Raw genomic sequence first — 22921 nt, forward strand, 5'->3', positions numbered from 1 at the left:
CTTCTCACCGGTGTGAGATCTTTTATGTACAATAAGCTTGTATTTAAAGCGGAAACACTTCCCGCACTCAGTACAGGAGAACCTCTTTTCTGTTGGAAGGACGGCACCGTCCCTCACAGTCTGAGGTTCCTCAGGATAAGAGGAATACGATGATCCGGCACTGTCCCTCACAGTCTGAGGTTCCTCAGGATAAGAGGAATACGATGGTCCAGCACCGTCCCTCACAGTCTGAGGTTCCTCAAGGTAAAAGGAATACGATGGTCCGGCACTGTCCCTCACAGTCTGAGGTTCCTCAAGGTAAAAGGAATACGATGGTCCGGCACTGTCCCTCACAGTCTGAGGTTCCTCAGGATAAAAGGAATATGATGGTCCATCTACACTGTGTGGTGCCGGATGGACATTTGAGGTAGCCGGGTTTTCTCCTGGACTATACTGTGTGATGTCCTCATCTTCTACTTTACAGTCTGGAGACAAAGTGAGACAATCCTCTGAGGTTTTCCTCATCTCCCATCCATCTACTAAAATAGAAATACAAAGATTATTACTAGACATCAGCAGATTGGTTCCCCTAAACCAGGACTCCGCCCACATTAGACAGCTTTGTCTCTGAGGATCTTACAATTCCCCACTCAAGGTAACTAGTAAATGGGTCCTCTGATCTCCTACCAGTTCATTTCTTTATTCATGGACCTTAGTCAGAGGGTGAGAAAACAATGAGAACTGTCTTTTATAGGAGTGACAGTAATGAGGGGAATATAGGACGAGTGTCCCCTTCCCCTCTATCACTCATTGCCATCTTCCTAACACAAGAAGTGCTGCACTTCCTTATTTAGTCCATGATTTAGTCATGAATAGCAGAGGGGCTGAGCCGCACCAGAGGTCAGAGAGTGAGGATAGGGGGAGAACAACCAAGATGAAGACTGAACTGATCCTGAAGACCACCATCATTGGGTTACTGTAAAAGTCTGTCCTCCAATCAAATCATCAGATATAAAATAAAATGTCCAGCTGGTAGGAAATGGGCTTAACAAAAGAGAATCCATAATATGTGTATATATAGCAGTGGGTAGAGGGGAGAAAGCAGAAGTCAGGAGTCTGTAATGTACAACATAGAGTATATAGTATAGGGGTCAGGAGTATGTAATGTACAACATGGAGTATATAATGCAGGGATCAGGAGAATGTAATGTACAACATGGAGTATATAGTGCAGAGGTCAGGAGTATGTAATGTACAACATAAAGTATATAGTGCAAAAGTCAAGACTCATAATATTGGTATTCAGTAATCAGTGGTGGCTTACACGTATTCATGTCATATATGTATTTAGTGTTAATGACCCACCTGTGCTGATCTCTGTAAGAATGTCCTCCTCTTTACATGTCCCCATTATTCCATCCTCCCCAATAGACTGCTGATCATCCCTCACTTCTTCTTCTGCTTTAACCTCAACTTTAGAATCTCTCAGCTTTCCACTCTGAATATATAATAAAAATCACATCAATGGTAACAATGCAGATAATGTACAGATCCTAATGATACTATCAGTGATTGTTCCTCATCTACCTGATGATGGTGGGGGATGGTGTGATCTTCCTGTGTGGAATCCCGGGAATACAGAGGACGGGGACATCTCTCTGGTGGGTTCCTGGTATTTGGTGGCTCCATCATATCCTTGTGTCCTTCTGAAAACTCCTCCATCACTCCATATTCCTCATCCTCCTCTTTAACAACAATATTATAATCCCAGACGTTTCCACTCTAAATATATAATAAAACATTCATTGTAACAAACATGCTGTGTATAAATAATAACTACTAATAAGTGTCAATCATCTACCTGATGATGGTGAGGGATGGTGTGACCTTCCTGTGTGGAATCCTGGGAATACAGAGGACGGGGACATTTCTCTGGTGGGTTTCTGTAGCTGGATGACTCCACCATGGTGTCCTGATACAGATCTTTGTGTTCTTTTGGAATCTCTGACTCCTTCATCACCCCATCCTCATCATCCTCCTCTTTTATCTCTTCTTTAACCTCAACTTTAGAATCTCTCAGGTTTCCACTCTGAATATATAATAAAAATGACATCAATGGTAACAATGCAGATAATGTACAGATCCTAATGATACTATCAGTGATTGTTCCCCATCTACCTGATGATGGTGGGGGATGGTGTGACCTTCCTGTGTGGAATCCCGGGAATACAGAGGACGGGGACATCTCTCTGGTGGGTTCCCATTACTGGATCCATCTGTAGGAAACACACACACTGACTGAATACATTGTTTCTATGTGTTTATCAGATGATGGGGGATCTAGGTGGAGCCCCCGTACTGCTCTCTCCTTTACAATAAAGTCTCCTCTTACCCGGTGATGTGAGGGGCGGCTGATTGTCCATCATGACGTCCTTGTAGAGATCCTTGTGTCCTTCTAAATACTCCCACTCCTCCATGGAGAAACAGACAGTGACATCCTGACACCTTATAGGAACCTGACACACACAATGATACAGTCACCATCCAGACACAAATAGAAGACACTGCTGGAAGAAGCAGCAGAGAAGTGATGCATGATGATATATGTGGAGCAGAGGAGCAGAGCAGAGCGTGGGATCAGTGGCTGTGTGCAAGTGAGAGGAGCGGGTGTGTGACCGACTGCTTGTGGGTGTGTGAGTAACCGCCCCCCCCAGTAGAGTGGCGGGGGCGAGCGGTGCTAGAACCCCCCCCCCCGGAAGTAAAAGCGGGCGGCGAGCGGGTCAGTAACCCCCCCCTCCCTTGTGCGGGCGGCGAGCGGTGCAGTAACCCCCCTTTTGCGGCGGGCAGCGAGCGGTGGGGTAACCTCCCCCCCCCGGACAGAGAGGGAGAAGAGGAGACTAACAGAGCAAAGGCTGACCGGGAAGTGACAGAGGGAGGCGGGTGCAGAGGGGAAGACTGACCGACTGAGGGAGGAGGGAGGAATCCTTGTCAGGAACTGCAAGTGACAGGCTTAAAGGGACACACACTAGGTAAGTAAGACTGGTGACTGAGATTGAACACTGAGTGTCTGTGAGTACCTATTACTACCTGAGTGCCTGTGAGTACCTATTACTACCTGAGTGCCTGTGAGTACCTATTACTACCTGAGTATCTGTGAGGACCTATTACTACCTGAGTGCCTGTGAGTACCTATTACTACCTGAGTGCCTGTGAGTACCTATTACTACCTGAGTATCTGTGAGGGCCTATTACTACCTGAGTGCCTGTGAGTACCTATTACTACCTGAGTGCCTGTGAGTACCTATTACTACCTGAGTATCTGTGAGGACCTATTACTACCTGAGTGTCAAGATGGGAGAGCTGGACCTGCTGAGGTCTGAGGAGGGTTTAGATTTTGTGGGGATTAGAGACTTGGTTTAACAACTGTCATGACTGGATGGCAACCATTCAGGGGTATTCCCTTTATCGCAGAGATAGAGAAGGTAAAAAAGGGGGAGGGGTATGTCTGTATATTAAGAACAGTGTACAGGTAAGTATGAGGGATGATATTAATAATGGAGCCATGAACGAGGTAGAATCCCTATGGGTAGAACTTCAAAGGGAAGGCACTGTGGGGAAGGCATACTTGCCAACTGTCCCGTTTTTGGTGAGGCAATCCCAGCAAGTAGGACCCTGTCACGTGTAATTTAGTCTGCCGGGACTAGTCCCAGCAAATCAGTGTTGCCTCGGGCTGCCCGTAATTTGCTAAACCACATTGGACACAGAAAATGGCCATCATAAGGCAGGACTAATCAAAACCAATTATAGCTCTCGTGGGGGCAGTGCTGCGGTGTATTATCGTGAGATTCAGGCTACAGTCTAATTTGAATGAAAGTTTGTTAGCCAGTCGAGAATGCGCCTTGTCTTTCCGCCTGAAGTCTGCTATTGTCCCCCTGGGTAAGGAGCTGTGTGAGGGGTTCTCTCTCCTGTGTGTCTCTATCTGTCCCTCTCCATAGTAAGGGCCAATGGCGTGCCAGCGGGGAAGCGCTGTCAGATCCCGGCATCTCTCAGTGTGAAGGCAGCTCGGCTGCAGTGACAGCTCCTTCAGTCCGGGGGGGGATGGGCGGAGCCGCAACGAGAAGAAGCCAGGTGAGTGCCCAAGTCAGTGTGTGTGCTGTTGTATAGGAGGGGGATGGGGCAGCTGCATATAGAGGAATTGATCTTTCCCTATTCCTCCTGCAGTATTCAGTGGCTGCAGGAGGAATAGGGAAAGACCAATTCCTCTATATGCAGCTGCCCATCCCCCTCCTATACAACTTCTTTTGCTGGCCCCCCCAGTGCTCTCCAGCCCCCCCTCAATGCTCTTAACCCCCCTCCAGTGCTCTTAACCTCCCCTTAGTGCCCTTAGCCCCCCCCCGCCATTGCTCTTTAGCCCCCCCAGTGCTTTTCATCCCCCCATGCTCTCTGGCTCCCCCAGTGCTCCCTGGCTCCACCCTCTGTGATTTCTAGTTTTCCCCCGTGCTCTTCATCCCCCTGGCTTTCCCTGCCCTCCCCCCCAGTGCTACCTGTTCCCCCCCTCCCCCCAGTGCTCTCCATCTCCTGCACCTTCCAACCCCCCTGCAATGCTTTCCAAACCCCTCCCTTAATTCTCTTCAGCCCCCCCCCCGTGCCCTTCAGCTCCTCTAGTGCTCTCTGCTTGCCCTGTGCTTTCCGGCCCCCTTAGTGCTCTTCTGCAGTCTCTGACCATCTCCTGTACTGTGTCCGCAGTCTCTGATCATCTCCTGTATCATGTCCTCAGTCTCTCTCTGACCATCTACTGTATCGTGTCCTCAGTCTCTGACCATCTACTGTATCATGTCCTCAGTCTCTGACCATCTATTGTATCATGTCCTCAGTCTCTTGTATCATGTCCTGAGTCTCTGACCATCTACTGTATCATGTCCTCAGTCTCTGACCATCTACTGCAGGGGTCTTCAAACTATGGCCCTCCAGTTGTTTAGGAACTACAATTCCCATCATGCCTAGTCATGTTTGTGAATGTCAGTTTTACAATGCCTCATGGGATGTGTAGTTCAACAACAGCTGGAGGGCCGTAGTTTGAGGACCCCTGATCTACTGTATCATGTCCTGAGTCTCTGATCATCTACTCTATCATGTCCTCAGTCTCTTGTATCATGTCCTCAGTCTCTGACCATCTACTGTATCATGTCCTCAGTCTCTGACCATCTCTTGAATTATGTCCTTTTCATCCAAGGCTCGGCAGTTCCTAAATGTTTTGCAGGACAATTTCATGGGTCAGATGGTGAATGCACCGACAAGAAACAATGCGGTACTATACCTACTGATTACCAACAATACAGACCTGCTCACAGATATAGAAATACGGGGCAACTTAGGAAACAGTGACCATAGGTCAATTAGTTTCAGTATTAATTATAGTATTAATTATAGTAATAGGAAACACAAGGGTAATATAAAAACACTGAATTTCAAAAGAGCCAATTTCCCTAAACTGCGCTCTCTGCTAGAAAATATCAAATGGGATAGAACCCTGGGAACAAAGAACACGGAGGAAAAATTGGAGTGCTTCAAGAGCATACTTAACAAAGGGATTGACCAGTGCATTCCAAAGGGAAATACATTTAAAAGAGCAAAACTAAACCCTGTGTGGCTAAACTCCCACATAAAAATGCATATTAATGCTAAAGGAAAGGCTGAGGGGTCATTGGCAGCATTCAAGCATTACAAAGAGTGTAATAAGAAATGTAAAGACAAAATTAGGGCGGCTAAAATAGAACACGAGAGACATATAGTGGAAGAGAGTAAAAAGAACCCCAAGAAATTCTTTAAGTATATAAACAGTAAGAAAGCGAGGCCAGAACACATTGGCCCCATAAAAGACGATAAGGGAGTTTTGGCCACAGAGGACAGGGAAAAGGCGGTAGTGTTAAATAATTTCTTCTCTTCAGTCTTTACAAAAGAATTGGGGGGGGGGGGGTACACTAACCACGCTTGTAAGGCCAAACTAAACAACACACCTCAGGAAATACCGCCATGGCTAACAGAAGATAGACTTAGAACTAAACTAGAGAAACTTAACATAAATAAATCCCCGGGACCGGATGGCTTGCACCCGAGGGTTCTTAAAGAGCTCAGCCAGGTGATTGCCAGACCATTATTCTTGACCTGTAAGGATGGTATACAGACGGGTATGGTGCCAGCTGATTGGAAAAAAGCCAACGTGGTACCAATATTTAAAAAAGGGCCGAGATATATCCGGGTAACTATAGGCCGGTCAGCCTAACATCAGTAGTCTGCAAGATTTTGGAGGGGATGTTAAGGGACCACATACAAGACTTTAGTAATGAAAATGGTATTATTAGTAGAGATGGCCTTGCAGTTCGCCCGACGGTCGGTTCGCGGCGAATTTTGCTTGTTCACTACCCACCAAATTTTTGGACACATGGCGTCGTGCGCGGCGGCCATATTTGTTTACATTGGGGAGAACTTTGACCCGTGACACAGCCGTCAGGTGGAACGGGACAGCCAATTGAAACATTCCAGCACATGGACAGTCCCCCTACCCTATAAACAGACCAGATCTGGCGGCCATTTCACATTCCGCTTTCTGCCAGTGTAGGGAGAGGTCTGCTGTGCTCATTAGGGAGAGTTTGCTAGACACATATAGCGCTGTGAAGATCCACAAAAGCCCTTTTCAGGGCTGGTATTTCGGTATAGGCCTTCTACAGTCTCTTTTCAGGTTAGGGACAGGTATCCTGTGGTTGCTTTAGGGGCAGTTACAGATCGGCTGCAGTCACACAGAAATCGCTTTGTCAATGTCCACAAAAGTCATTTAAAGGGCTGCAAATTTTTTGGTATTGCTGTGCAGTGCACTAAAAAGGGGGGGAGGGGGTTAATCCACAATATAATATACTTTGTAGAAAGCATATTATAGTGGATTAGTACTATTATTGTGCACTGTGCAGCATTGTGACAGGTGTGGTGGTAATACTGAGCGTTTCTGCAGCAACACTACACACATTGGCAAACTCCCTGGGCAATTATTTGTAGAACTGGTGTGACAGACCAGTAGCCCCCCAATAGCACATATTGAAGCGGGGTGTTATTTAACAGTATACTTTTATAAGAGTGTATTTTAGTCCTGCAAAAATGTGGCCTCTCTTGCTGTGTGCTACACACAGTGACAATAGTTACTGGCCAATTATTTGTAGAACTGGTGTGATAGACCAGTGGCCCCCCAATACCACAGATTGAAGTGGGGTGTTATCTACCTTTTTGCAGATATACTGCGATTCTCTAGAGACTTTTGTCACAGGGTAATTAAAAAACATGACAGGCAGAGGAAGAGGCAGAGACGTACGCAGGGGTGGTAAGGGTAGGGCAAGAGCAGTAGGCCAGAGCCTAACTGTGAACTTTCAAAAGCAGCGTGCAATTACGACAAAGGACGCACCAGACTTGGTTGAGTGGGTCACTCAGCCTTCCTCTTCTGCACCCTTCTCATCCTCTCTATCTGCACCCCCAAAGACATCACCACCACCACCACATACCCTCCACTTGAGCCACTGGAATTATTTTCAGATCCATCACAAGACATTTGCGATGCACAGCCATTGTTGGCATCGGATCAGGAAGAGGAGGTAGCAACAGCCGCCACTCAGCAGTCTGACGACAGTACCCAGATCAGCCCAAGGAGGTTGGTCCCTGCTGTTGCTGCCTACTCCCAGATCTCGAATGTTAGTGGTGGGGAAGATGACGTGGATGATGACGAGTCTATGGACGTCACGTGGGAGTCCACAAGAGAGGAAGAGGAAGGGAGTTCAGAGGGAGAGACGGACCGGAAGATAGGGAGGAGAGGCAGGCAGAACTTGCATTGCAGAAGAGGTAGAAAGCAGACTGCAAATGTATCAGGAGCGAGCCATCAACCATGTACAGTCACATCTGGCGCTCCCAGGATGCCGGCACATGGCTCTGCAGTGTGGGCTTTTTTTAATGTGTCCGTTGCTGACAACAGTATTGCCATCTGCAGCCTTTGCAGTCAACGCATAAGTCGCGGTAAGCCCAACACTCACCTAGGGACAACCGCCTTAAGAAGGCACCTAAACTCCCATCACCGAGCCCAGTGGGAGAAACACCTTCAGAACCCACAAAGCCACACTCCAGGCTCTCACTGTCCAGCTCCTTCTCCTTCTCCTCTCTCCTCACATTTTCCCTCCACTCCACCTTCCATGATGGCGTTGTCACGTTGTTCTGGAAAAAGGCAGGCTTCTGTGGTCCAAATGTTGGAGCGTAAAAAAATGATGACGCCGGATAACCCTCTTGCCCAACATTTGACTGCTGGCTTGTCGCAACTGATAGCCCGCCAACTACTGCCATATCAACTGGTGGACTCAGAGGCCTTTCGTAAATTTGTGGCCATTGGAACACCACAATGGAAGGTCCCAGGCAGGAAATACTTCTTGCAAAGGGCATTCCAGAGCTGTATGGCCATGTTAAGCGGCAAGTGAATATATCTCTGGCACACAGTGTTGGTGCCAAGATTCATCTGACCACAGACACATGATCTAGCAAACACGGGCAGGGAAGGTATATCACTTTTACTGCCCACTGGGTGAACCTTCTGACGGCCGTTAAGCATGTAACCCGTGGCACCCGTGTAGATTTAGTTGTACCGCAATGGATTGCAAGCAGGCCTGCCTCTTCTTCTCCTCCATCATCCTCCCTCTCCTCCTCGGCTGACTCCTCCTCTTCCGCTGCTACCGTCTCTTCTCCTGCGCCGCCCAACATCCCCAGAACCTATTCCACATACCAGGTGAGACGTTGCCATGCTGTGCTGCGTCTGTTGTGCCTGGAAGCCAAGAGCCACACTGGTCCTGCACTCCTTTCAGCTTTGCATACACAGGCAGATCAGTGGCTGACACTGCTGAATTTGTCAGTTGGTAAAGTGGTGTGCGACAACGGTGCCAATCTGCTGAGCGCGCTGAAACAGGGCAAAATGACACACGTGCCATGCATGGCACACGTCCTGAACTTGGTGGTGCAGCGATTCGTTGGCAAATACACTGGGGTCCAGGACATCTTGCGGCAGGCCAGGAAAATCTCGGGCCATTTCCAAAGATCTTACACAGCCATGGCTCGCCTTGCTGAGATTCAGCGGCGACATAACCTGCCCCTCAGGCGTCCTATTTGTGACTGCCCGACGCGATGGAACTCAACGTTGCATATGCTCAATAGGCTGCTCCAGCAGAAATGTGCAGTTAATGACTACCTGTTCGAACTCGGCGGCAGGACAGGTTGTGGGGAGCTTGGGTATTTTTCACCTCCCCAGTGGCAGCTCATGCGGGATGTATGCAGACTTCTGCGGCCATTCGATGAGATCACCAAACTGGTCAGTCACGGCCAGGGCGCCATAAGTGACATCATACATAATGCCTTCTTTCATGAGCGTGCATTGTGTCGTGTCATTGATCAAGCCATCGAGGAGCAGGAGCACGAAGATCAGGAAGTTGCAATGTTGGATGAATTCCCAGGGGGTGCTACTCCATCTGAGACAAATCAACAGCAGGAGTCTGAAGAGGAGTCAGAGGAGGAGGATGGTGCTGGGGGGGATGAGGAGGAGCAAGAAGAGCATGCTTTAAACCTTTCTGGGATCCCTGGTGTTATCCGTTCTGCTTTTCCGTGCGCTGGCAGAGGAATGTCCAGTCACAGAGAGACAGTTGCGGGTAGCAATCCAACAGCGCCTGCACGAAGAGGGCGGTTGGAAGATGTCTTGGTCACTTCAGATATGAGATCCTTCTTTCAGCCGAACCATCGACAGCTGTACTCCGGATCCAGCATGAGGGAATGCCTAGACCGACAGGTGTCCGACTACATCGGGTTAACGGTCGATGTGGACGCTCTGAGGAGTGATGAACCCCTGGACTACTGGGTGGGCAGGCTTGACCTCTGGCCAGAGCTTGCACAATTTGCAATGGAACTGTTGGCTTGCCCCCAGTCCAGTGTCCTGTCCGAAAGGACGTTCAGCGCAGCAGGGGGGAACGTGACCGATAAGCGCACTCGCCTAGCTCATGACAGTGTAGACTACCTTACATTTATAAAAAATGAATGAGGCATGGATCTCTGAGGAATTCAACACATGTGACCAGTAGACCAGGTTTCATTGAAATTCCTCCACCCACAACAATTCCTGGTCCTTGGATTTGCTACATACAGCGGCATAAAAGGCATTTCATGTCCATTGAATGGCAAATTTTAGGGGCCTTTCAGGGCTGACAATTATTTTTTCTGTGAATGCCTACCGTACCTCTAGCCATCAAAAAATATGTTTTTTGCTGTCAGGTCAAACCATGTGAGCTAATTTTTGGAGCCTATACAGGCCGACACTTACGGTTCTGTATCCTGTGAATTCCTACCGTACATCTAGCCATCAAACAATACATTTTTTGCTGTCAGTTAAAACCATGTGAGCTAATTTTTGGAGCCTATACAGGCCGACACTTATGGTTCTGTGTACTGTGAATGCCTACCGTACCTCTAGCCATCATATACTACGTTCTTTGCTGTCAGTTCAAACCATGTGAGCTCATTTTTGGAGCCTATACAGGCCGACACTTATGTTTCTGTATCCTGTGAATGCCTACCGTACATCTAGCAATCAAAAAATATGTTTTTTGCTGTCAGTTCAAACCATGGGAGCGAATATTTGGAGCCTATACAGGCCAACACTTACGGTTCTGTGTACTATGAATGCCTACCGTACCTCTAGCCATCATATACTACGTTCTTTGCTGTCAGTTCAAACCATGTGAGCTCATTTTTGGAGCCTATACAGGCCGCCACTTCTGTATACTGTGTGAATGCCTAATGTACCTTCAGCCACAGAATATTACGTACTTAGCTGTCAGGTAAACCCATGTGGGCTAATGTTTGGGGCCTGGAATGGGCGACACTTACTTCTGTATCCTGTGAATACCTAATGTACCTTCAGCCACAGAATACTACATTCTTAGCTGTCAGTTAAACCCATGTGGGCTATTTTTTGGTGCCTTTTATGGCCGACACTTACTTCTGTATCCTGTGAATGCCATATTTTTCAGACCTTTTTCATGTACCTTCAGAATACAACGTTCTTAGCTGTCAGGTAAATGCATGTGGGCTAATTTTTGGGGCCTGGAATGGCCGACACTTACTTCTTTATCCTGTGAATGCCATATTTTTCAGACTGGAAATGAAAAACAATGGGTCTGTAAAGGTTCCGCCAAATTGTGGAATGGATGCGGACCCATTTTATAGATTTGTGAATGGACCCAATATGTATTAGACAATGTATTTACCAGCTGCTGTCAGTTCTGGCTGATTTATGAAAAAATAAATAAAATATTTTTTGCTGTAAAAAAAAAAAAAATTTAGGGCAACTTTTTCAATTGCAATACTTCTGTTATGACATTGTCCATGTGCTGGGACTATTTGTGCACAGCTAGTACGTCTTTTGTGGCTGCAAATATGACCTAAAGGTTTTTAAAGTTTGCCTCCCATTAAAGTTAATGGGGCCCGCCACGAACTCGCAGTTCGCGGACTTTTGAGAAAATTTGCGGCTGGTATTCGCGAACCGCCCCGGCCGATGTTCGTCCATCACTAATTATTAGTAGTAATCAGCATGGATTCATGAAAAATCGTTCTTGCCAAACCAATCTATTAACCTTCTATGATGAAGTGAGCTGCCACCTAGATTAAGGTAAGCCTGTTGATGTGGTGTACCTGGACTTTGCAAAGGCCTTTGACACCGTTCCCCACAAACGCTTACTGTTCAAACTAAGGAAGGTAGGTATGGACCATAAGGTGAGTACCTGGATAGAGAACTGGCTCCAGGGTAGGTTGCAAAGGGTGGTGATTAATGGGGAGTACTCAGATTGGGCGGGTGTGGAAAACGGGGTCCCCCAAGGTTCTGTCCTGGGGCCAATCCTGTTTTATTTATTCATAAATGATCTAGAAGGAGGGGATATCTAGTACAATCGCAGTATTTGCGGATGATACTAAACTAAGCATGCCAATATCTTCTATGCAGGATGTGAAAACCTTACAAGCGGACCTGAACAAAATAATGGGGTGGGCAACTACATGGCAGATGATGTTTAATGTTGAAAAATGTAAAGTAATGCACTTGGGTGCCAGAAACCAGAAAGCAAGCAACTCACTAGGGGGGGAACCTCTGGGTGAATCTAAGATGGAAAAGGACCTGGGGGTACTGGTAGACAACAGGCTTGGCAGTGGCATGCAATGCCAAGCCGCTGCAAGCAAAGCCAACAGAATACTGGGATGTATAAAAAATTAAAGTTACTTACTGGTAACTTCTTTTCCAGTAGTCTTTCAGGACAGGCACTTCTGAGAAAACCTGGCTCCTCCCTTCCTAGGAAACACCATCCCAATCAATTGGATTTAAGCCTCCCTCCAGCTGGCTGCCTCAGTTCTTCAAGAGTACCTCCGGCCACTGGGGAGACACAAAGATATATCATACTAACCTCCATCCTTTGATCATCTTATATTCAGAACTTCTTTGGGTGGGTATTAGTGCTGTCCTGAAAGACTAGTGGAAAAGACGTTACCAGTAAGTAACTTTAATTTTCCCTTAACGTCTTTAAGGACAGGCACTTCTGAGAGGATAAGCGAGTACTTACTTTCAGGGTGGGACTACCGCTTGCAGGACTTTTTGCCCAAAAGCCTGATCTTTAGCGGATAGTAGGTCCAGTCTGTAGTATCTGGAAAAGGTTGTATAGCTGGACCAGGTTGCTGCCCGACAGATCTGCTCCGGGGTAGCTCCAGCTCTTTCCGCCTGAGAGGTCGCCATTGCTCTTGTAGAATGCGCCTTGATACCCATAGGAACCTCCTTCCCGGAAAGCCTATAAGCCCCACTAACGGCTAGCCTAAGCCATATGGCTATTGACCGTCTGGACGCTTTAGTACCCTTTTTTGAACTAGTAAATAAAACAAAAAAGGAATCTGACTTCCTGAACTCCTTCGTGATGTTTAAGTATTGCAGAACATATCTTCTGATATCTAATTTGTGAAAATTAATTTCCTGTTCCCTTACAGGATCTGAACAAAACGTCGCTATCACTATCTCCTGGTCTCTATGGAACTTCGAGACCACCTTGGGAAGAAATGCTGGATCGGTCTTAAAAATAATTTGATCTGCAAAAATCTGTAAGAAAGGTGCTTTAACTGAAAAGGCCTCTAGCTCACTAACCCGTCTGGCGGTAGTGATTGCCACTAAAAAAACTGTCTTGAGGGTTAAGGTTTTCACCGAACAAGACTCAAATGGCTCAAATGGTTCTTTAATGAGAGCCTGCAAAACTAAGGACAGATCCCACATTGGAAATGGGAGACTTCCTGCTGGTCTTTGTCTATTCAAAGCCTTAAAGAAACGGATCACCCAGGGATCCTTTGCTAAGGGAATTTCTAGGAACATGCTAATGGCTGAAACTTGGCTTTTCAGGGTGCTGATGGCTAACCGCTTGTTTGCCCCCTCTTGCAGGAACTCGAGTACTGACACTGTGCTTCCTGCGTCTAAAGAGCTTGCTTTACACCAACCTTTAAAAAACTTCCAAGTTTTTAGGTAAATGCTCTGTGTCTCTTTCTTTCTGCTTCTTAGCAGAGTTGGTACCAGTTGGTCCGAGAAACCCTTGCTCCTTAACAGTTCTTCTTCAGGCTGCAAGGCTCCAACGTTGTGCCTGAGGACAGAGTACTGGGCCCTGATAGAGGAGATCTTCTCTCACTGGTAATAACCAGGGGGGTTCTACCGCTAGGTGTTTTAGGGTCGAGAACCATGGCCTCCTTGGCCAGTGTGGCGCTATAAGGATTAGCGTCATACTTTCCTCCTGAAACTTCCTCAGGACCGCTGGTATTAGCACCAGCGGAGGGAAGGCATAAGATTTGGGGAAAGCCAAAGGTTGAGCCAGAGCGTCCACTCCTAGAGCTCCATCCCATCTGTTCAGGGAAAAGAATTGAGGTGACTTTGCGTTTTGCCGTGAGGCAAACAGGATATTCGGTATTTCCCATCTCTGGGTAATCCCATTGAACACCTCCTGGTTCAGAGTCCAGCAGTGTTAATTTTGGCAGCAAATTTCAATTTAGTTTTAGTCTTAGTCTTAGGACTAAAATGGCATTTTAGTTTTAGTCCCATTTTAGTCTTCTGCAAGTGTTTTAGTTTTAGTCGTATTTAGTCGACTAAAACTCCAGTACATTTTAGTCGACTAAAACGTCCTACATTTTTGTCGACTAAAACTCATTTTAGTCATCTATAATCGAATGGGTGTAGTTCAATTGTAATTTGTAATGCATTATTTAAGCATTTCTCTACAATTTCCAAACTCATTATATACTACTGCTGGTCCTGGAGTGAAAAATCTAATATGTTATTATTTATGGTATTAAGCTTTGAGCATGCACCAGTGTTAATTTTGGCAGCAAATATCAATTTAGTTTTAGTTTAGTCTTTTGACTAAAATGCCATTTTAGTTTTAGTCGTATTTTAGTCATCTGAATTGTTTTAGTTTTAGTCGTATTTTAGTCGACTAAAATTGTGTTAATTTAGTCGACGAAAACGTTTTAGTCGGTTTTAGTCGACGAAATTAACACTGGAGTCCAGTCGCCTTCCCTTACTGTTCTCCTGCTGAGAAAGTCGGTCAGTTGGTTTAACTCTCCCTTGAGGTGAACCGCAGAAAGAGAGAGAACTTGAACTTTGGCCCATTGCAAGATTCTTTTTGCCAAACCCCAAAGGAGATTGCTCCTGGTTCCCCCCTGTCGGTTTACATATGCCACCACTGTGGCATTGTCCGACCGAACCTGGATTCTGCATCCCTGCAAGTCTTCCTGGAAGGCTCTGAGGGCCAGCTCTACTGCCCTCAATTTCCTCCAGTTGGAGGATTGTTTCGCTTCTTCCGGTCCCCAAGACCCCTGCGTTAGCTTGGATCCTAGATGGGCCCCCCAGCCTGTGCTGCTTGCATCTGTGGTGATAATGGTGGAAGCTATCTGAACCCAATAGAGGCCCTGCAATAGGTTTGAAGTTTTTCTCCACCACCACAGGGATCGCTTTACTCCGGTTGGGATGTGGATTAGAGTATCCAGGGAGTCCTGGCTGTGGTCCCACGCTTCCAGAATGCACAGCTTTAAGGGACAGAAATGCAGGCCTGCCCACTGAACTGCTGGGATGGCGGCTGTTAGAAACCCCAGTATGGACATGGCCTGTCTGACTGAGATTGCTTGGTTGGATTGTAACAGCCCTACCGCCTTGTCTATCCTCTGCTTTTTGTCCAGAGGTAAGAAGATTTTCTGTACAGTGGAGTCTATCTCGTAGCCCAGAAATAATATCCTTTGTGTTGGTACTGGGGAGGATTTTTCTAGGTTTAGTAGCCAACCCAGACTTTCCAGCATCCGTGTTGCATCTCGGAGGTCCCTTAACAATTGTTCTCGGGAATGGGCAAAAAGTAACAGGTCGTCTAGGTAAGCTATGACCGACAACCCCTGCAGATGCATGAATGCCAAAGTCTCTGCCATGACCTTTGTAAATATTCGGGGGGAAGAGGATAGACCAAATGGGAGGGCCTGAAACTGCCAATGCTGTATGTCCTCTCTTGTTTTTATGGCTAACCTCAGGAACTTCTGGCTTCTCTCTGCAATGGGAATGTGCAGATAGGCATCCTTGAGGTCTATTGAGGCCATATAACAGTCTGGGGGAAGGATAGCCCTTATCGAATATAACAGAGTCCATCCTGAACTTCCTGTATCTGATTGCACGATTCAGGGGCTTTAGGTTTAAGATCAACCTGTAACTGCCTGAGGGCTTTACCACCACAAAAATGTGGGAGTAGAGCCCCTCTCCTACTTCCCCTGGTGATACCCTCCTGATGACCTTCTGTTTGCTCAGGTCCTTGAGGGAGGAGAGTATGGCTGTGGCCTTCTTCTCGCACCTTGGCAGATGGGTAACTAACATCCTGGCTTGAGAACTCCAGCTGATAGCCCCATCTTACGACATCCATGATAAAATAGCTGGAGGTGATCTCTTCCCACTGTGGAAGAAAAGCCCCCAGTCTCCCTCCCACTGTGGTGAGGCTGTCACTGTGACTTTCTGGGCTGTTCAGGAGGGTGAAAAATAGCCCCCCCCCCATGGCCCTTCCCTTTTTGACTCCAGGATTTTCTCTGTCCTTCAGATTTTCTTGGAGCCAAAAAATTCTTTTGGGGATATGATCTTTTATTGAATCCCACCTTTTTCCCCTGCTTTACCAGAAAGGATTTTTTCCGATCTGCCGTTTGGTCTAGGATGGTCTCTAACCCTGGACCAAATAAGTAGTCCCCCGTCAATGGGATCCCACACAGCTTAGATTTGGATCACCCGTCTCCCTGCCAAGTTTTTAACTAAAGGGCTCTCCTAGCCAAATTGGTTAAGGCAGATGACCTGGCCGTCATGCGCACCGACTTCACAGAGGCATCCGCAATATATGCTACTCCCCGTAGCAGCATGGGGAAAGACGACAATATGGTCTCCTTGGCCGTACCAGCCTCAATGTGCGCCTTTATCTGAGTTAGCCAATACTCCATGTTTCTTGCTACCACAGTAATTGCCATAGAAGGTTTTAGGTTTCCTAAAGAAGAGTCCCATGCTTTTTTGAGGAGGGAGTCTGCTCTCTTATCCATGGGATCAGGAAGAGATCCCATATCCTCAAAAGCCAGATCCGTATGTCTGGAGACTCGTGAAAAGGCTGCGTCCAGTTTAGGTGATTTATTCCAGACGGCCGAATCATCTTCAGAAAAAGGAAACCTCCTTTTTAAAGCCCCGGAAAAAATGGTTTTCTTTCTAGGTCCTGCCATTCTTCTTTTATGGTGTCTACCAGGACCTTGTGTACTAAAAAAAAAAAATTTTCTTAGGTTTTCCCAGACCCCCATACATCTGATCATGTAGGGATAAGGTTTTCTTTTCCTCTTGGATTCCCAGAGTGGTTTGGATGGCCAGTAGAAGGCCCTCCACCTCTTCCAAAGACAGTTTGTACCTAGAGGTTCTGTTGGATTCCCCATCCGACCCCTCTGCCTCAGATTCCCCTTGGGAATTGGGGGGGGGGTGTGTGCTGTCACACTCTTCCCCCTGATATTCAAGAACCACTGGTGCTTCCCCACTTGTAGAGGGTAGTACCTGTGGCGTTGGAGCAATTTCCTGCCGTGCCGACTGGGGGGAACTCTGCGGAAGCTGAATGGTAGCAAACAAATCTTTAAAAGACTGAAAAGTGCTAGTAAGCTCCTTGACTGATGTAGCTAAGGCTGCATTTTTACTTTCTGTGTGCTCCCTGACTAAACTATCCAGACAATCCTTGCATAAGGGTTTAGTCCAGGATTCCCCCATGTTAGCTTTGCAGGAAGGGCATCTCTTCTTTGCAATATGGGCTGTTTTTGCTATCTCAGAGGCCTTAATCTGAAAAAATTTAAACAAACATAGTAAAAACATGTACTCTCACTAGCGCCCCCAGCCCGCACAGCTTGCCCCAACCGAGGGTGTTACTAGGGACGACCATCACCAAAAGATCCCACAGTGTAACCCTCAAGCCTCCCCGATCCCCTTATAGAGCCTCTAGGGGAAGGAAATGGAGCTAGAGGGAGAAGGTAAAGGAGTACCACCCCAGGTCTCCTTATGGTGGCTTGTGCTGTTCTCCCCCGGAGCAGTCCCTGAGGCCTGTGCCTCCGACATGGCTCTTGGAGTGGCTCACAAATCCTTCAGGCAGCTGTCCCCCAGCTCTTTGAAATGCACCAGCCTTCATATCTGGCCCGCTCACCGGCGCGACCCGGAAGTCGCGGTTGCTGACGGAAGTGCCCGCCCCTACCGGAAGTGACATCCTCCGTCATCCGGCCCGGCTGCTCCATACCGGCCGTACAGTGGGGGGGGGGGGTGGGGGGCGGTGCACAATCGTCGGACGCTCTCCCCGAGCGCGGAGAGCAGCCCCCCCAGCCTGGGAAACCCCCTGAGCGGGGCTGGGGTGATAAACATCTTTTTGCGGCCGACAGGTAGGCGGGTGCCCCCCCGGTGCTGTCTTTATGGCCGCTTCTGAGAGTACCTGACTCCCTTGTAGCTTCAGCCTCCCCGCCTCAGCTATGGCTCCTCTTTGGACGGTGTCTCCCCGCTGGAGGAAACACCAGAACTGAGGCAGCCAGCTGGAGGGAGGCTTAAATCCAATTGATTGGGGCGGTGTTTCCTAGGAAGGGAGGAGCCAGGTTCTCTCAGAAATGCCTGTCCTGAAAGAAGATAAGGGAAAAGGGGATTCACTTCAGAAATAAAGAGATTATTCTCCCACTCTACAAGACTCTGGTCCGGCCACATCTGGAGTATGCTGTCCAGTTCTGGGCACCGGTCCTCAGGAAGGATGTGCTGGAACTGGAGAAAGTCCAGAGAAGGGCAACAAAAATAATTAGGGGAATGGAGGACATAAGCTATGAGGAAAGACTACAAGCACTGAACTTATTCTCTCTGGAGAAGAGACGATTGAGGGGTGATATGATATCAATGTACAAATACTGTACTGGCAACCCTAGCATATGGAAAAACCTATTCAGTGAAAGGGAATACAATAAGACACGTGACCACTCACTAAAACTAGAGGAAAAGCGGTTTAACCTTAAAATACGCAGAGGGTTCTTCACTGTAAGAGCAGTAAGGATGTGGAATTCTCTTCCGCAAACAGTCATATCTGCAGGGAGCATTGATAGTTTCAAAAAACGATTAGATGGACACCTTAAAGACCACAACATACAGGGGTATACAATGTACAACATACAGGGGTATACAATGTACGGTTAACAGAAAACACACACACACACACACATCATAGGTTGAACTGGATGGACTGATGTCTTTTTTCAACCTCGCTAACTATGTAACTATGTAGCTCCTATACTTTCCTCAGAGCCCTCACTATTTTCCTCCCTCTGACACCAATGATAGAACATATTCTTCATGGCAGGCTAGGGAATGTTTTCTTCCTCCTGACCAGCAATGTAAGGGGCTCCATACTCCTGACCCCTGCACTCCATCATTGTGTTGGCTGCATATTGTAATGATTGCCCATTGGCTGCCTGTGTTGTGTAATAATTGCCCTTTGTAGGTGTAGTGATGTGATAATTTCTTTGCCCATCTTTCAAGTGTGTGTTCCTGTTATGCAGTGTTTGTTTTGCCCTTTTTCAATATGGCAACGGTGTGCTCTTTATCTCTCTGCAAGAAGGATGAGGTCATCAAAAAGGGCAGAGCAAGGAATGATGGGTAAGACTGTGAAGAAAAGAGACATGAGGAGACAGACATGTTCCTGCTGGAGAACAGACTTGTAAGTGCTGTAACATCCCCTCACTGAGACACACAGAGACACTGCTGATGATTTCATGTTCCTGAGGAAAGTATCTTATGCTGTATGGTTCACTGAATGTTATTTCTTCAATACATGGACATTTAAACACTCTGCTGTGTGGATTACTGTCTATATGGATATGTTTTCTCAATTGGGATTTCACTTGCTAATCACAAGCCCTGATTGAGTGGAGGCACTGGCACTTACTATAAATCCTGTCCTGATCACACAGATTATATACTCTGCTCCTAAATACTACACAGGTGGCGTCATCATACCCCAGTAGCCGCCAAGAGTGATTAAAATAGCGCTACATTTGGAGGCACTGCTGAGATACAAATCTTGGATCAGGACATTAAGGAACGACCATGTCATTGTTATCTACAGAAGCTGTGAGGCAGTGGGCCCTGGAAGAGGGACTGCCACCTAAAAGGACATTTGCTATTTCATATGTACCTATCCGTGTGAGCATCCACAAACTGCAGGAGGCGCTAAAAGCAAATGAAACCTTGCGGTATGCCGCTCCTGTGGATAAAAGAGAGGAAGATGAGAGTTATGAACTGTATACCCATTATCTCTGTCTCAGTGAGGTGGATTTAAATCCAGTTAAAGGGCCCTTTTGTATATATCCGAAAGGGGCTGAAGAAATTGGTTGTGCTGTAGTATTTCCAGTAAGTTCACCTCCAGTAAGGCGGAAGTTACCAGCCCTGCCTGATAAGTGTGAACCATTGAATACAACTGCTGCATCAGGAGAAACTGTAAAGCTGACTGCTGCGGCTGTTAAGCAGGAAACAAATATTGAGCATCTGTTGCTAAAAGTCACTGAAGTCATTGCCCAGAATTTACATGCTGATTCTTATCGCAAATTAAAGGCTTTTTCAGGAGTGCTACCTGTCCCTGTTGGAGAAGAAAGCTTTGAGGTGTGGAGAGATTTTGCACAGCAAGTGATAGAGGAATGGACCTGCTCAGAGGAAAAGAAAAAACAGCGCATCATGGAAAGTTTAAGACCACCAGCATCCATTATCATCAGAGCTTACAAGGAGACTCATGTGAGTACCAGTGCTCAAGAATATATTGATATTTTGACAGATGCTTATGGACTGCACCGTGACCCTGATCAGATGCTTGCTGATTTTAAACAGACAAAGCATAAAGAGGGAGAGGATGTTTCTGTGTTTGTGAGGAGACTAGAAGTACTACTGGGGAGGTTGCTCACTGACAAGGTCATCTCTCCTACAGATGTTGACAGATTAAGGACTGCTCAAATAATAAAGGGGCTACTGCCGCATCACCCAATATCACCAGTTCTAAGAGTGGTTTTGAGGGAGAGGAACTTTACTTTCACTGAAATTATGACTGAAGTAAAGAGACAGGAGTCTTATATTATTTTTAGTACCCCTTCCAAGAGCAAAGTTAAACAGAATTCTGGGGTGGAGCCCACAAATGAGACTGTTGCTAAGAACAAAGAAGTGGGTAGACTCCCACAGCCTAGAGCTCTATCTGCTGATAAAACCTCCAGTGATAAGCCTCTCTTCCACATTAAATGTTTCCGCTGTGGACAAGCAGGCCATACAGTTCGTCAGTGTCCACTGCTTACTGACAGTTCTGAAATTCACAGTAAAGCTGGACATATGTACCAAAGAAAACATGGAAGATCAAGAAAACAAACGTTTACCAAGCTACCTGGGGTAGGCCGCAGATGTACTTTCAATTTGTTTGTAAATGATATACCCACTACTGCTCTGTTTGATACTGGTTCTCAGCTGACAATCATATACAGGCCCTTCTATCAGCAACACTTAAACCACCTCCCTTTGCAACCTGTGGACACTTTGCCTGTTTATGGTGTGGGAGAAAATCCTGTTTTTATGGATGGTTGCCTAGAAGTCGAGCTTCGCATTCCTGGCGTGATAGCTGAGGAGGATCCCCCACTTAAAGTTATTGCTTATGTGAGCCCTCCACCTGGGGGTAATGAGTATGCTCCTATGATTGTGGGTTCCAATGTTGAAGCTGTTGAGGCTGCTTTCATACGGTTTCTTCAGCCTCAACAGGGAACTCCCCTACCTTCACTGCCTGTTGCTCCAGAACTTCAAAATATCTGCCAAACTTTTGCTCCTGATCTTCCTGGAGGGTGTGTGGGAAATCCATGGCGTCCCATAGAGCTTCCAGCAGGGGGAGTGAGAGTGTTGCGGGTTTATGTGGAAATCTCACCAAGTGCAAATGGTAGTTTCTTTTTGCTAGAGACTGATACAAAAGAGGCTGCAAAGAATGGCTGGGAGATAGTACCAGAAAGGAAAGACTATCGTGTAAAATGTCCAAGAATGGATGTTGTTACTGTTCGGAACATTACCACACACCCAGTTATAATACCAGCCTGGAAAGAGGTAGCCTATTGTTACCCAGTGGAAACCATTAGCTCCTACACTGCTAAAGTCAAGGAGAAAGAAACCAAATTAGACTTTCACTTGAATGATGCTGATAGTCCTGCAGAGCACCAACAAGCACTAGGAGAGCAGCTAATGGAATACAATGATGTTTTCTCTACCGATGACATGGATGTTGGGTGTGCAAAGAGTATTCAGCACAGTATTCGCCTAACAGATAGCACCCCATTTAGAGAAAGATCCAGGCGCATACCTCTTAAAGATCTGGATGATGTTCGAGAGTGCTTGCACAAAATGAAAGATGAAAACATCATTGCTGAGTCTAAAAGCCCGTATGCATCCCCAATAGTGGTAGTCAGAAAGAAAAATGGTGGAGTGCGAATATGTGTTGACTACAGGACTCTAAATCGGCGAACAGTCCCAGATCAATACACGCTACCTCGCATTGAGGAAGCTCTTGATGCCCTGCAAGGCAGTAAATGGTTCACAGTAATGGACTTAAGATCTGGTTATTACCAGGTACCAATGAGTGAGGAAGATCAAGAAAAGACGGCTTTTATTTGCCCCCTGGGATTTTTCCAGTTTGTTCGCATGCCTCAGGGCATTAGTGGTGCACCTGCAACCTTTCAACGTCTAATGGATCGGACCCTGGGAGACCTTTGTCCCACTCAATGTATCGTCTACCTTGATGACATAATTGTCTTTGGCTCCACTCTGGAGGAGCATGACCAAAGACTGTTTAAAGTGCTAGATCGTTTGAGGAAGGAAGGTCTGAAACTTTCACTGGACAAATGTAAGTTTGCTCGTTCTTCAGTAAACTTTGTGGGTCACATCGTATCTGCAGAAGGGGTAGCAACTGATCCTGCTAAGGTGGAGGCTGTGGTAACCTGGCCCCGTCCCACAAATCTGACAGAACTGAGGTCCTTCTTGGGATTTTGTGGCTATTATCGTCGATTCATTAGAGGCTATTCCAAGACTGCTCGGCCTCTTAATGACTTGCTCAAAGAAACCCCTGGCATGGACACAAACCGCAAAACTCATTTCAGTGAGAGATGGACTTCTGCTTGTGAGGAAGCTTTTCTACAGCTTAAGAAAAGTCTTACAGAAGCACCAGTGTTGGCTTATGCAGACCCACAAAAGCCATACATTCTGCATGTGGATGCCAGCTATGATGGATTGGGAGGA

The 22921-nt window shown here is 46.8% G+C and overlaps 1 protein-coding gene across 1 annotated transcript in view; it reads right to left on the bottom strand.

Annotated features, from left to right (window-relative positions):
* Positions 1-678: 678 nt before the first annotated feature.
* The window catches only part of LOC309550234 (uncharacterized protein), a gene marked incomplete at its 3' end in the record, with an annotated part of 111883 nt that continues 89640 nt past the window's right edge, over positions 679-22921 (bottom strand). Inside the window, exons 3-5 of the mRNA XM_082250645.1 lie at positions 1841-2068; positions 1567-1761; positions 679-690 (exon numbers count right to left, since the gene is read on the bottom strand). Of these exons, the coding sequence (XP_082106771.1) occupies positions 679-690; positions 1567-1761; positions 1841-2068 (435 nt within the window). The remainder of the gene's footprint in view (positions 691-1566; positions 1762-1840; positions 2069-22921) is intronic.

The sequence above is a fragment of the Pelophylax lessonae genome, assembly GCF_965119305.1.
Source record: "Pelophylax lessonae genome assembly, chromosome: 3".
Lineage (NCBI taxonomy): Eukaryota > Metazoa > Chordata > Amphibia > Anura > Ranidae > Pelophylax > Pelophylax lessonae.